The 13,191-nt window shown below is 41.2% G+C and overlaps 1 protein-coding gene across 4 annotated transcripts in view; it reads left to right on the top strand.

The window, feature by feature from the left end:
• Positions 1–726: 726 nt before the first annotated feature.
• The window catches only part of tns2a (tensin 2a), a 61,989-nt gene continuing 49,524 nt past the window's right edge, over positions 727–13,191 (top strand). For 3 of the 4 annotated variants that reach the window (XM_005454066.4, XM_005454067.4, XM_005454068.4), the window contains exon 1: positions 727–1,469. In XM_005454066.4, coding sequence (XP_005454123.1) covers positions 1,350–1,469 — 120 coding nt within the window. In that variant the 5' untranslated portion in view covers positions 727–1,349. Of the gene's footprint in view, positions 1,470–10,815; positions 10,971–13,191 lie in introns of those variants that run through there. The other variant, XM_005454069.2, reaches the window with a different exon arrangement.

Below are 13,191 nucleotides of genomic sequence, written 5' to 3' on the forward strand. Positions count from 1 at the left end.
CCTTCTGGCCAGGTCACATTTTTCACACTTTGAAGGCGTGTTGGAGAGTCCAAACGTGTTTGTAAAGTTATAATTAAGGCTCAGGGTAGGGTAAAAGTAAGGCCTTAGCCGTGATGGTTAAACAACTTGGGAATATATTCATGTTTGTGTGTGTATTGGTCCCTTCCCCCTATACACAGAGGGGAGCAGGTAGTCACTGTAGGGGGAAACCACAGACAGCAACCTTTAGCCAAAGTGATGATCTCAGGATGGTTGTTAAGGTAGGTGAAGAAAAACAGGCAAAGATGCAGAGATTTATCTATATTAGGTTATTAATATGAGTAAGATGATGGCATAATGTATCTGACATCCCTTCATTTAGTTGGTTTGGATTATGTAGGAAAAGCAATGTTGCCTCACAGTTTCAACAGACAGGGTGCTGCATCATAAACAAGGAAAGGCTCAGTCTAACAAATGCTAAGAGCACTCTGAATCACTACATTGCACAGCAGCATCCTAACAGCTGCCCTCACTGTCGAGGGTTTTTTCTTACTTGTTTTCTGGACAATACCAACAATGTGTTGCACGGGCTAAGGAGAGTCTGTCTGTATCTGGGAGCAGGAAACAGAGGGAGCTAAGAAGGAGAGATGGGTGGGGGTAAGAACAGAGAGGTAATTGTATATGTAAGAGTGAGGCAACCCTGGCAGAAGAGGTAGAAGAAGGAGGAATGGGAGTAAGAAGGAAGGGAGAGACGTGTTCTTGGGATGGGAGGACTGCAAAACAACAAGAGGGAAAAAAACAAGAAGAAAGAAAAGGCAGAAGGAAAAAACAGAGGAGCTTCACAAGATGGGAAGATGAAACATTGAGTGTTCATATCTGAACAGGGATCAAGAGTGAGAGCACAGAGCAGAGGGATGTGAAGCGTGTGATCGAGTGGCACAAAGAAAAAGGGTGAAAAGTTGGGGGCCTAGGTGTGCTCAAGAAAGTTGGGTGGTTGCAACTGTGTGTGGGAAACAAAGAGGAGCAGTGAGAAGGGGCGGAGGCAGGAAAAATGGGGAGTCCACATGTGACTGCAGCAGGACACAGTTGGAGAGAGAGGTGTTTTTAAAGTGAGCAGAGAGGGGCAGAGTGTATCCTTCCCTCTGTCCCCGGAGTAGGGCTGATCAAGAGCCAGGAAAAGGGGAAGGGCCTCCGTCTCCTCCTCTCCAGCTGACAAAAACAGCTGCCCAGTAACCCAGGGAGCCTGGAGCCTGTTTAGAGGACGAGGGGACGAGGACACGGAGGGAAAGTGGAGGAGGTGGAGGGACAGAAGGAAGAGAGAGTGAGAGGAGGTGAAAAACGACACCGAGTCCAGGACCCTGTCCACCTATATGGGTTGCGTCCTGAGTTCGGACTGGTGCGGGGAGGAAGAGGTGCAACCAGTGGTCAGAAACTCATCTCTGAAAAGGAGCCTGGAGAGGAGTGAGAGTGGCAGGATGAGACTTACAAAGGTCAGTGTGGTGATGTTCATGAAACTGTACATAAATCTCTGTGAGCATGCCCATCCTAGACCATATACAAGACATCAGGTGTCACAGTGCAGAGATTTCTGACTACGGCGGCTTGGTTCTAGTCTGTTTCTTATTCCCCCACCATGGTCTAGACTAAAACGTCTTATTACTTCAATATTTATTGGAGACAAATATCCATGACCATCTGAGGATGAATCGTAACGTCCTTAGGGATGACAGAATCTTTCCTCCAGCGCTACCATCAGGTTTAGTTTTTAAGTTAGTTTTAGCTTTTAATGTCAGAGTGCCATGTGATACAGATGTTATAGTGCCAAGTTTTTACTTATCCACTAAAGTATCCCAACAAATGTTGCTAAATATTGGTCTCCACTTTGGCCCAGACTAAAATATATCATATATTAAATATTGGACTAATTTAAATTTGCAAGACACTGGTCCAGACTAAAATATGTTATTCTTTTAAGGATGACTCCTAACATCCCTGAAAAATGACAGGCCCTCTCCTCCTCTAAACAGGTTCTGTAATCATTTTGATTAGCCCCTTACTTTTCAGTAGGAGGGCATTCATGAGCAAAAACCTGCTAATAATATAGCAGCCTACCTCAGCTATATGCTGAACCTTTGCTAATGAGAAAATATTAAACTGCCTATAGTGACAGGTTCACATTACACCTGCTAAACATCAGCATACTGTCATTTCACCATGCACTAGTATGGTGCATGTTGAAGCTGCATGCTGCACATGTAGCTTTAGTGCAGACACATAGAACCATGGCCTCTTTACCTTTTTTAAACACACATGACATGTTTTTCTGATCACAGAAACAACAAAACCGCATAAAATCATCATTATTTTAGTATGCTGATTTAATAATTTTAGTATCCTACTGCAATTAATTCCCTCTCAGAACAGCACAAGGGCTCTTCACTTGTTATACTTTTAAAACCCACTGGCAAGCAAAAGGGTCAAAGGTCAATGTGAACTGCAATGTTAGTGTTTCACCACAGTGAAATGTTTGTTGGAGTTGAGTCACAGACACGTGCTGATCCAAAGATAGGAAAAGTGGCTGTTTATATTGGTTCCCTACAAGGAGTCTCTCTGTATGTGTGTGTGTGACTTGTCTTAAAAGATGATGAGGATGACACTGGCATCTTCAAGCTGTGCAGCAACAATAGCACTGTTGTGATAGCCTGCACTGCTAGGGAGTTACCATCATGTAAACAGAGGCAGGCTAGCTGGTTGTAAGGGGGGATCTTAAAGGGCCACTGAGTAGCTTGATCTCTGATCACTAGTTCATATCATGCTGGGGTTTGTGCAGATTCAAACATTTGTTTACAGTGCCCAAGTTTGCTTGGTTGCATGCATCTACGCCCCCCCCCCCCCTGTTTTGCATGTGTGCATGTGTGTACAAGCTTTTGGTCCCAGTGGCTCCATATCACATGCTGAGCAGCGTGGGAATGTGGAGCCCTCTGGACTACGTCATCCTGCTGTGACTGACCCCACTGCATGGATGTGGGAACAAGCTAGATCCCAATTATCCAAGGAGTAGGAGGATGTAGTTGCCTTATCTATTTTTATGGTCTATTTTTTTATATATAAACTTGTTTTTCACTTCTTGGGGACTTTCAGATTTGAACTAGCATCCATGTGACGGGTACTGCAGTCCAGATGCAACTATGTGTGAGAGCCTGACGAATATAAATGAGGTTTTAATGCCTTTATACTCTGGCAAGAATCACACATATACATTCCTAAGCAAACCCATGCCAAGTACTTACTGGAAACACTTAGCAACAAAAAATATTATGGTCCACATGTAGTTCTCAGATTCTCATTCACTTGTGCTGAGAATGCTCCAAAAATACTCAACAGAGCCAAATTGGCCTCCTCGTCCAGCGATTATTGGACAGTTGCAGGTCTTGGGAGTAGCTCAGCGTCAATAAACAACATTCTAAAGATGATTTGTTGAACTAAACAACTCCTGGCAGCGAGAGTCAGCAGTACATGTGGTTCTCTTTAGAAAAAAAGCAAAGCAGCAAGCACTGTTGTTGTGTGATGATCCTGAGCAGCATGATTTCCATATGATAAAATTACCTTTCTGAGTTGTCTCATTTTGTGTTGTGATTGCAAGGTAGAGCTTACTGGTGCTGAAAGTTAAATGTCTTATTATCTTGGCAGGTGCCTTTATAAAGATGTGTTTAATTTACCCACATGCACAGCCAAGGGACAGAGCCTGGGAGTCATTAATGAAATCAGTTGGGAGTTAAATCTAATATGACATGTACTCTGTGTCAGCTTCCTTTGGGGGGGAAAGCAGGGTTTCTTTGAGCCACGTTAGCAGCATGAATACAAAGATTACCAACAGTCTGTCAGCTACTTTGGCCCACAGTGAAATATTTCAGTTTGGTGCATTCAGATGACATATCATATTACTTCCTCTTGCAATACAATAGCCAATGCACAGGCATCAACTATCACATATATTTTACATATACTGGCAATTTAGTAGTAGTCTTTAATTCTTGATTCGTGATACATCATAAAGTTGCTTTATTGTGAAACTTCTGTTATTGAGGACAATATTATCACAGAATTGTTTCTTTAGTTAGTCTATGATTCCTACCCTTCATTTCAGTACCTTTTGGAGGGATTCAAGTGAACCTCATTGTCAATATTCATGGTTCCTCGAGGGTGATTCCTAATGACTCTTGGTGGTCCTCTGACTTTTCCCCTAGCTACACCAGCAGGCCAAGTTTCCCACTGATGTAGCCAAATATCGTTTTAGGTTCTGAGTGAAACCAAGCAGACACAAATACTCAGGAAGTAACTGTAATGACAGTGAAGTATCCATGTTCACAGGGTCCTGTGTTCCCCAGTTCAGTATTTACCCTCCTACACACAACAATTTCATATTAGGTCAAAACAAAGCTGAGGAACATGTTGTTCAGGTTCCACTTATACGACATAAATCACAGAACCTTCAGAATGTAGGAATGATTTTTCACATAATTCAGTTCTATTTAATGTTAGGTAAATAAATATATATTTTTGGACAGAGACAACTTTTTTTTTTCAAATTTCTGTTCTGTACAATACTACAATGAATTTTAAATGAAATGACTCAGATGCAGTTGAGGAGCAGACTTTCAGCTTTAATTAGGTGGGTTGAACAAAACAATTGCATGACAATGTGAGGAACGAAAGCATTTTAACATAATCCCTTCATTTCAGGGGCTCAAAAGTAATTGGACAAATAAAATAACTGAAAATAAATTCTTCATTTCTAATACTTGTTTGAAAACCCTTTATTTGCAATGACAGCCTTATTTCTTGAACTCATGGACATCACCAGATCCTTTGTTTCCTCCTTTTTAATGCTCTGCTGTTTGTTTGTGGGCCTTTCTGTCTGAGGTTTAGTCTTAAACAAGTGAAATGCATGCTTGGGATAAGATCAGGCGACTGAGTTGGCCATTCATGAATATTCCACTGCTTTGCTTTAATAAATTCCTTGGTTGCATTGGCTGTATGCTTTGGGTCATTGCCTATCTGTATTATGAAATGCCCCCCTATCAATCTGAGTGTATTTAGCTGGATTTGAGCAGACAGTATCTCTCTGAACACCTCATAATTCATTTGGCTGCTTCTGGCTGTTGTGAAGGAGTTTCTCTTCACCATGGAAATGATTCTGCGATCATCCACCACTGTTATCTTCAGGTCTTTTTCCGTTGTTGAAGATCAGTGCTTTCTCAGGATGTACCAAACTGTATATTTTAACACTCCTAATATTGTAGCAGTTTCTCGAATGTTTTTTTTCTGTTTTTGCAGCTTAACAATGCTTTGCTTCACCTGCATGGAGAGCTCCTTTTACCGCATGTTGTATATTCACAGCAATATCTTCCAAATGCAAGCACCACACATGAAATCAACTCCAGGCCTTTTACCTGCTTAATTCATAAGACATAACAAAGGAATTGCCCACACCTGCCCATGAAATAGCATTTGAGTCAATTGTCCAATTACCTTTGGTCCCTTTAAAAAGAAGGTGGAACATGTAAAGGAGCTGAAACCCCAAAACCCTTCATCCAATTTAAATGTGGATACCCTCAAATGAGAGCTGAGAATCTACACATTGTGTCCATGTCCATGTTAAACAGCCAGAAGGTAAAAACCCTATAATAGCAGAGAGAAAACCTCAATAATCACACCCCCACGAGCAAGCACTCAGTGAGATCCATCCATTTTCTCCCGCTTATCCTATTCAGGATTCTGGGAAGTCTTGAGCCTATCCCAGCTGCAATAGCACAAAGGTGGGGGCAGACTGGACAGGTTGCCAGTCTGTCACAGGGCTAACATAGAGAGACAGACAGCCGTTCATACCTACAGCTAATTTAGAATCACCAATTAACTTAACCACTAACTGCATGTCTTTGGACTGTGGGAGGAAACCAGAGTACCTAGAGAGAACCCACACAGACATACGGAGAATATGCAAACTCCACACAAAAAGACCCTGGATTAAAACCCAGGACTTTCATGTTGTGAGGCAACAGCCCTAACCACCACACCACTGTGTGCTGAAGTCTCTGCCTCCATTCTGCTGTTAAATATCCTAAGAACCACGAGTAAGCCAGCAGTCTGAGAGTGAAAGGCTCTTTTGGGGTGATATGGTACTATGAGGTCTTTAAGATTGGGCCCAATTATTTGAGCCCTAATATGTGAGGTAAAGGAGTTTAAATTTAATTCTGCATTTATAACGGAGTAAATGAAGAGAAGCCAATATGGGAGAAATATGCTCTCTCTTTGTAGTGCCTGTCAGTACTCTCATTACAGCAATCTGGATCAACTGAAGGCCTTTCAGGGAGTTTTTAGGACACCATGATAGTAATAATGAATTACAATGTTCCAGTCTAGAAGTAATAAATGCATGAACTAGTTTTTCAGCATCATACTGAAACAGGATGTTTCTAATTTTAGAGATCCTGCGCAAATGCAAGAAAGTAGTTGTATATACTTGTTTAATATCTGCACTGAAGGACATATCCTGGTCAAAAATAACTCTAAGATTCCTCACAGTGTTACTGAAGGCTAAGGTAAAGCCATCCAAAGTAAGTATCTATTTATACACCAATTCTTTTTTTAGGTACAATAAACTCAGTTTTATCTAAATTAAGAAGCAGGAAGTCAGAGGCCATCCAGGCCTTTATGTCTTTAAGACCCTCCTGCAGTTTAATAATAGTGTCATCTGGCTTCATGGATAGATTAAGCTGAGTATCATCTGCATAGCACTAAAAATTCATGCTATTCCTTCTAATGATAGTTCTTAGGGGAAATATGTTTAATGTATATAGAATTGGTCCCAGCACTAAACCCTGTGGAACTCCACAAATAACCTTGGAGTTAACAAATGGAGTCTATTCAATAGATATGATTCAAACCACTGCAGCACACTCCACTGTTAGATTATTTACCTGCATATAATCAGTTAGCTATTTTAAAATTACACTTTCACAATGTTTGAAACAAAAGGAAGATTGAAGACTGGTCTGTAATTAGCTAAGACAGCTTGGTTGACGGCTTTTTCTCCCCCTGATGGGACAGAGTATGTAATCTGTTCTGCTTGTTTGTGTATTTGTTAGCAGTCTAGCATCAACAGGTTTCAAGATATACCATGTTCACAGCTTGCGATGATTTAATTTTGGTGAAAAATGGGCCAAGGTCGAAGTTATAAGGAAGGAGATTCAGAGGGAGTCGTGCTCTCTGAGTGCTCTTGTTAAGTAATGGTTAAATTACTAGAATTTGACTTGCCAAAACTGAAATGTGAACAGCCTGTACAACGTATCAAGCTATATTATTCATTAGATAATATTTAAAATGATACAAAATACACCAACAACACAAACTGTGGCGTCTCTAATAAGCTGAGATAAGGCCCAGTAGACTGTGATGAGATACAGCTAAGGTATCTAAGGTATTTAAGGTTTAACCAAATCAAATTGGATGAATTAAGAGTGAAAAAATCAGCCAATGTACAATTGTTCTTAAGAGGCAAGCTATCCAAAAAGAGCGAAACGTGGGAGTCTAAGGGTACTGATACACTTTTGGGGACAGCCTCAGGTGTTTGATTGACTTTTTCCCCCCCAAGTTTTTCTCACCTGTGACTGATTTCCCAGTCAGTCCTATGTTCAGTTCTTGTAGTTTATTTTGTCATTCCCTGTGTCCTTGTTGGACCCTCTGTTTGAGCTATTGTTTCCGTCGCACATTTTATTGCGGTATCTTGGTTTCAGCTTTTTTATTAAATAAACCATTTTTTTCATTCAGTTTCTCTGTATGCGTTTGGGTCCTCTTATGGATTCTTAACCGAAGTACTCCATCTGACATGTAACAAAAAGTAGCTTTTTGAAATGGTGCAACTCAACCCACAAGGTCAAATGAAGTGTATCAAATGAAGAAAGAAGTTCATATTGTGCAACTACAGAGGGGCAATGGTGTAAATATGAAACTGCCTATTTTGGAAGATTGTAAAAACAATCAGATGTAACCGTCGCAGTTGCGATTGAGTAATTTAATTTGTTTTTTCAGCCAGACTGGGGGAAGGGGGTCAACTTCTGAGAAAAAAATAAATGCAATCACACTATTTTTATTTTTGTGTGTGTTGTTGGCTGTTGAAGTACTGTATATATAAACCTGGCATTGCAACAACACTTTTATATGTATTTGTGTAGCTTCCCTATAATTTCTCATGAGCAACAAAGTTTAGATTGGCCATGACCAATACAGAGGCTGTGAGCCACAGGCATTCACTACAAACACACACCCAACAGGGGAAGGAACAATGACTGGTTAGGGTTAAATATAGACACCCCCAATAACCAGAATAGAATGGAAAAGAATAGAGGAGACATAGAATTGTCACACTCCTGCCTTTAAGGAAAAAGGTAAGTTCCTGTGTAAAGTCCGGGCTCAGGGGGTGGCTGTCGTAGACTAGATTCCTGTGGCTTGCAAACAATGATCTGTCCCAAACTCTGCGCAGGCTTTGAGGAATGCCTTTTTGTGTGTATGTGTGTGTTTGCGCGTAGTGGTCATGCAGATGAAAGCTGATGGAGGGAAAAGGGGAAAGACATAAACCATTTCCTGCCTCAGTAAGTCCGCAACAAATCCCAACACCACCCTTTAAAGAAACACCTCCCAGCAAAGTATGCACAAAATATTTTCTTAGCTTCCACACAAAAATGTTGATGCCCGACTCCTGGGTAAGTTCCACAAATGTCTAAGCAGCTCTGGCTGACAGAGAGGATTTTATTGAATTCATCGACACAATAAATGCAAACACGTGCTCGTTCGAGTCTTCGGGATCTCTGTGTCTCGCTCTTTAGCTCCTTCAACAGCTGCACCTTATCAACCCTTGGCTTAGTGCTGTCTTACACAATCCATCGTCTTGCCACACGGCCCCCTTTTTCTAGCCTCCTCCTCCCTTCATTTCCTCTTGCCTGGGCTCCCCCGTTTGTCTCGTTTACCTCCGAGTATGATCAAGCCTCTGAAATTCTGTCCTTCTGCAGGTCAAACAAACGCGTGCAGCACCTTGCATTAAAAGCTTGGCGATTTGTTTGAGTGTTTGCCAGAAATGTTGGAATTCACCTCTTCTGTTTCATCCCCCTCTTTTCTCCTCTCCATCTTTCCCCCCCAACATGACCCTCCCCCCACTTTGCTCGACCCCTCATTCCAATCCCAAGCACCAGTTTCCTGTCTCTCATGATCCCTTAACATTTTGTTAGTCTACCTTTTTTCACCTCACTGCTTTGTTCTTCACCTCTTATTCCATCTCCTTTCCCTCCTCACCTCCCTCCAAAGAGAGGGAGCTGAAAATCTATCAAATATTTCAACTTTGCAAGAACCCCCCCTAAAAAAATCAGTCCTCACTTTCTATTATGAAATTCTTGGAATATGAGCTAATAGAATTGGCCGCACAACTGCACGTGCTGTTTAGTTGGTGATTGTGTAGGTAGGTGGGTGACTGGAGGGGTTGTAGCACATGTCATGACTCACAGTTGGATTCTACACTGATTGGTAGGGATATACTGCACAGCCTTAATACCGGAATGTCAATCTAACACATATGGAAGCGACTACAGGACCGAGGCAGCGGGCAGAAATAATGCTGTTTGGATTTGCAGTCTCAGGCAGGAGAATATTATGGGTTACAGTTTAGGGCAGAGAGGAATCCACATATAAGAATATATGGGCACGTATGGCGTGTAATCCATAAAGTTGGTTGTTTTCCTATTTTAAATAGATTTAGAACCACACAAAACCAGACTTTGGTCTCCTTTTGAGGTTTAATACAAAAAACAAACCAAAAACAACAAAAAGAAAACACACAAAGAGAAAGAAAGCTTGAATAAGAAGTTCAAATACTGAAAAAAAACAAACCACCCTGTGTTTTCTCAGCTGCAGAGACGTTATGTTCAGAAAAGAGAACAAAGTGATACCTGGAAAAGAAGCTGGCTCACCTGCTGTATTTCTTTTGTTTGGGCACTAGGTGCCGCTACTAACACACGAGTCACTGTTTAGCAGCTGAGTCAATGCTGGTGTGCAGGGAGGTTTAGTGTGGGGCACAGGGGTGCTGACCACAGACACATCTCAAGTCAAGAAAGAAACTTTTAAACAGTAGGCTGGGTTGGATTTGTTTTTAGAAAGAAAAAAAGAAGATCGTTTTGCACAATGCATATCCACGTGTTTACATAGCAAAGAAAGGTCAAACTGGCGAAATGCTGATCTCGTGTGTATTTATTGTTAAAATAACCCTCAGGATATGAAAAGGTTGACAGCACAACCACAACTTTAGATCCAAGTAAAGTGCAGGAAAACTTGCCAGTTATTAAGCTGGAAGAGCTAAAATACTTTAACAAAGAGCCAAGGCTTGCAAGAATACTGCTGCAACACTCGCGTATGTGTCAGAAATACTGAATTAGATTTAAACCCTTTCAACTGCACACATTTACAACCGTACCGATGTGAACTGCGTGCAGATGATATTCATTTTTGTTTCCATTTATGTTCTGCTTGTTTACATGCTTGTTATTAATCAAACGTATTAATGCCTTAATAATCAGTAAATATACACTATTTTATAAAATAAACAGCTTTAATTGTAATTTGCGGTCTGGATTAAACACCTCGATCACACCAGAGCTTCTAATGGAAATATGAATATGCTTAATTCAGCCAATCGGGAGTTAGGATCTTTACGCTCCCCTCCAGAAACCGACCAATCAGCGGTTGTTAAAAATTCCAGTAATAGTACTCCACACATGCTTTTCCCCGCTTTGCAGCTCCACCCCGCAGTTCCAGCTCTGGAGAGGGTGGACCGGAGTAAAGAAAACAAGTTATCTCATAGTCCCAGGCCATGTTATTGATGGCCTTCCTGAGAATGAGGGGCAGCCTTTAAGCCTGCGGATATGATTAGCGGGAAAATGAGCAAGGTAAGAGGAGAAAGTCTACTAAAGCCCTGGTAAGAAAGTTTCGAGGGTCTGATCTTGTCTGTCTTGGCTCATCGATGTCTTGATGATTTAATAGTCAGTATCTGCAGTGTAAGTGTGCGCGGAGGAGTTTTGGGTGGGTGTATGATGCTGGGTTTTCATGCACATGTGTTGGCTGAGCAGTTGCGCACTTTTGACAATTTGACTGGCTTAGATGTAAAATTACGTTAACTTCAGTCTGTGCTGTAGACTGTTTTATTTTTATTTATTTATTTATTTATTTATTTATTAGAAAGTCGGTAACTAATAAGTTTATGGGATTCATTAAGAGTTTCAATACACCTTTGACATACCTATCTGCGCGTGCTCTCTGACAGTCACATGTTCGCTAATGTTTTTAGCTACTATTGTCACCATTGAAGTTTCAGTGATTTCGGGGACTTTGTGCTTTTCTCAGGGAAGTTTCTCGTTGTGTCGCACTTCATTAAACTGACATAAAATGGTCTTGAATAGGGTCATGTGATGCATTTAGCCCCCCCCCCCCCCCCCCAAACACACACACACACACACACACACACACACACACACACACACACAGCCCCACTGTTTCTGCGTCAGCGCCAGCCAGGAATTGTTAATGTCGCAGAAGGGGGGGAGAAAAAGTGCTCACGAGCGCGTGTGCGCGTGCCAAGTTTGGACGATTATGAGCTGATTGGATTTTTTATTTTTTAATTTAATATATGGTAGGTCAAGTGTCACTGGGACAGTGTTGATACATTTTATTACACACACACACACACACACACACACACACACTATTACCTTTACTTTTGACGTTAAATCAAACTTGTAAAATGACCGCCGCTCTTTTGACAACACAGTGATTGGGGTAGCACATTTGATCGTTTATTTAGCTGAAGTAAGCACTTATATAGCACGATTTATATTGTACTTGTACTGCATTTTTATATGATTTTGTATACACATTCATAATTAGGAATTAGGACTCAATGCTCAATACTCACAGATTTAGTACCGATGGTTTCCAGTTCCATCCACGATCTGTAGAACATAAAGCTGACTTTCTCTATAACTCCCTTACCAGTGCAACTAGTTGGCTATTGTTGCAGCAAGACTGCCACCCTTGCTGGCCCGGTGTTTTGAAAGTGTCCACCTCTGAGAAATGGGAACTGTACTACTACAGCAGCTCCAAAGAAATGACACTGTCTGCACTGTAGAAGCTCCAGGTGTACTGTCCTAGGGTTAGCAATATCTAACTCATAGGATTCCTGATATTCTGTGAACATTTTTTATCAGTCTGCACACATAAATAGCTGGGGAATACCTGATCTTGAGTATACGTGAAGCTTTTTTAAAGCAATGTAAATTTTCGTTTCATTTGAAAAGCGCTGAATGCTGTCTCATACTTTCCCAACTTTCTTTGGGTAAACAGGACAAACCTGAAACAACACAATTCCAAAAAACAAAAAAATTGGTTTAAGTGTTGTTGTTGTCATTTTGGTTAAAAAAAACTAGCTTGAGCTTGTGCTGTTTTCTTCAGCCTGTGTTTTTCAGTGTCAGCTCCCTGTTTGATGTGTGCTCCACACACCCAATGCATGTCCCACCAGTGTGGACATGCAATTTTGATTGTGTGGTTTTCCAGCTGCAGAGTTATACTGTCCTGTTCAACCTTATGCGCCGTCGAGTTTTGAAGTTAGGTTTACTTGCTAAACGTGAACTAGTAAAAGAATTTGAGGAAAGCACATAGATTTTATTAAAAATGAATTCCCAGTGTATTCCCAGCTGTGTCAACATAAATTGGCCAAGGACAACAGCTGGAAATGCAACTGGGACCTTGTGCCTGACTTTCCTTTTGCTTGTTTTTCTTCACAAAATGACTGTTTTACAATGATTTCTATCCAGTGGAATATACCGTCTTTAATTTAATAAAAACTCCTTAAATCACTCAGGCGAATACAATTTGCCGCTTTCAGTCTTGTGGCAATGAGCCAGTGCGGAGCCTATGCATGTGTGTTTGCAGGGATGCTGTGAACAAAAATCTGTCACACAGGCTTCATCGTGCACACTCAAAAGCACGGTATAGTGTGCACGCAGGTGATTGATGATTGTTCATACAATTAGCGTTGGCTCCACATCGTGATTCCTGCTTGTCAGAGTTCCTATCTTCCTTTGCAACATGAGGGAAACAGCCACGCATTAATAA

Source organism: Oreochromis niloticus, linkage group LG20, assembly GCF_001858045.2.
Source record: "Oreochromis niloticus isolate F11D_XX linkage group LG20, O_niloticus_UMD_NMBU, whole genome shotgun sequence".
In the NCBI taxonomy this organism is placed as follows: Eukaryota; Metazoa; Chordata; class Actinopteri; order Cichliformes; family Cichlidae; genus Oreochromis; species Oreochromis niloticus.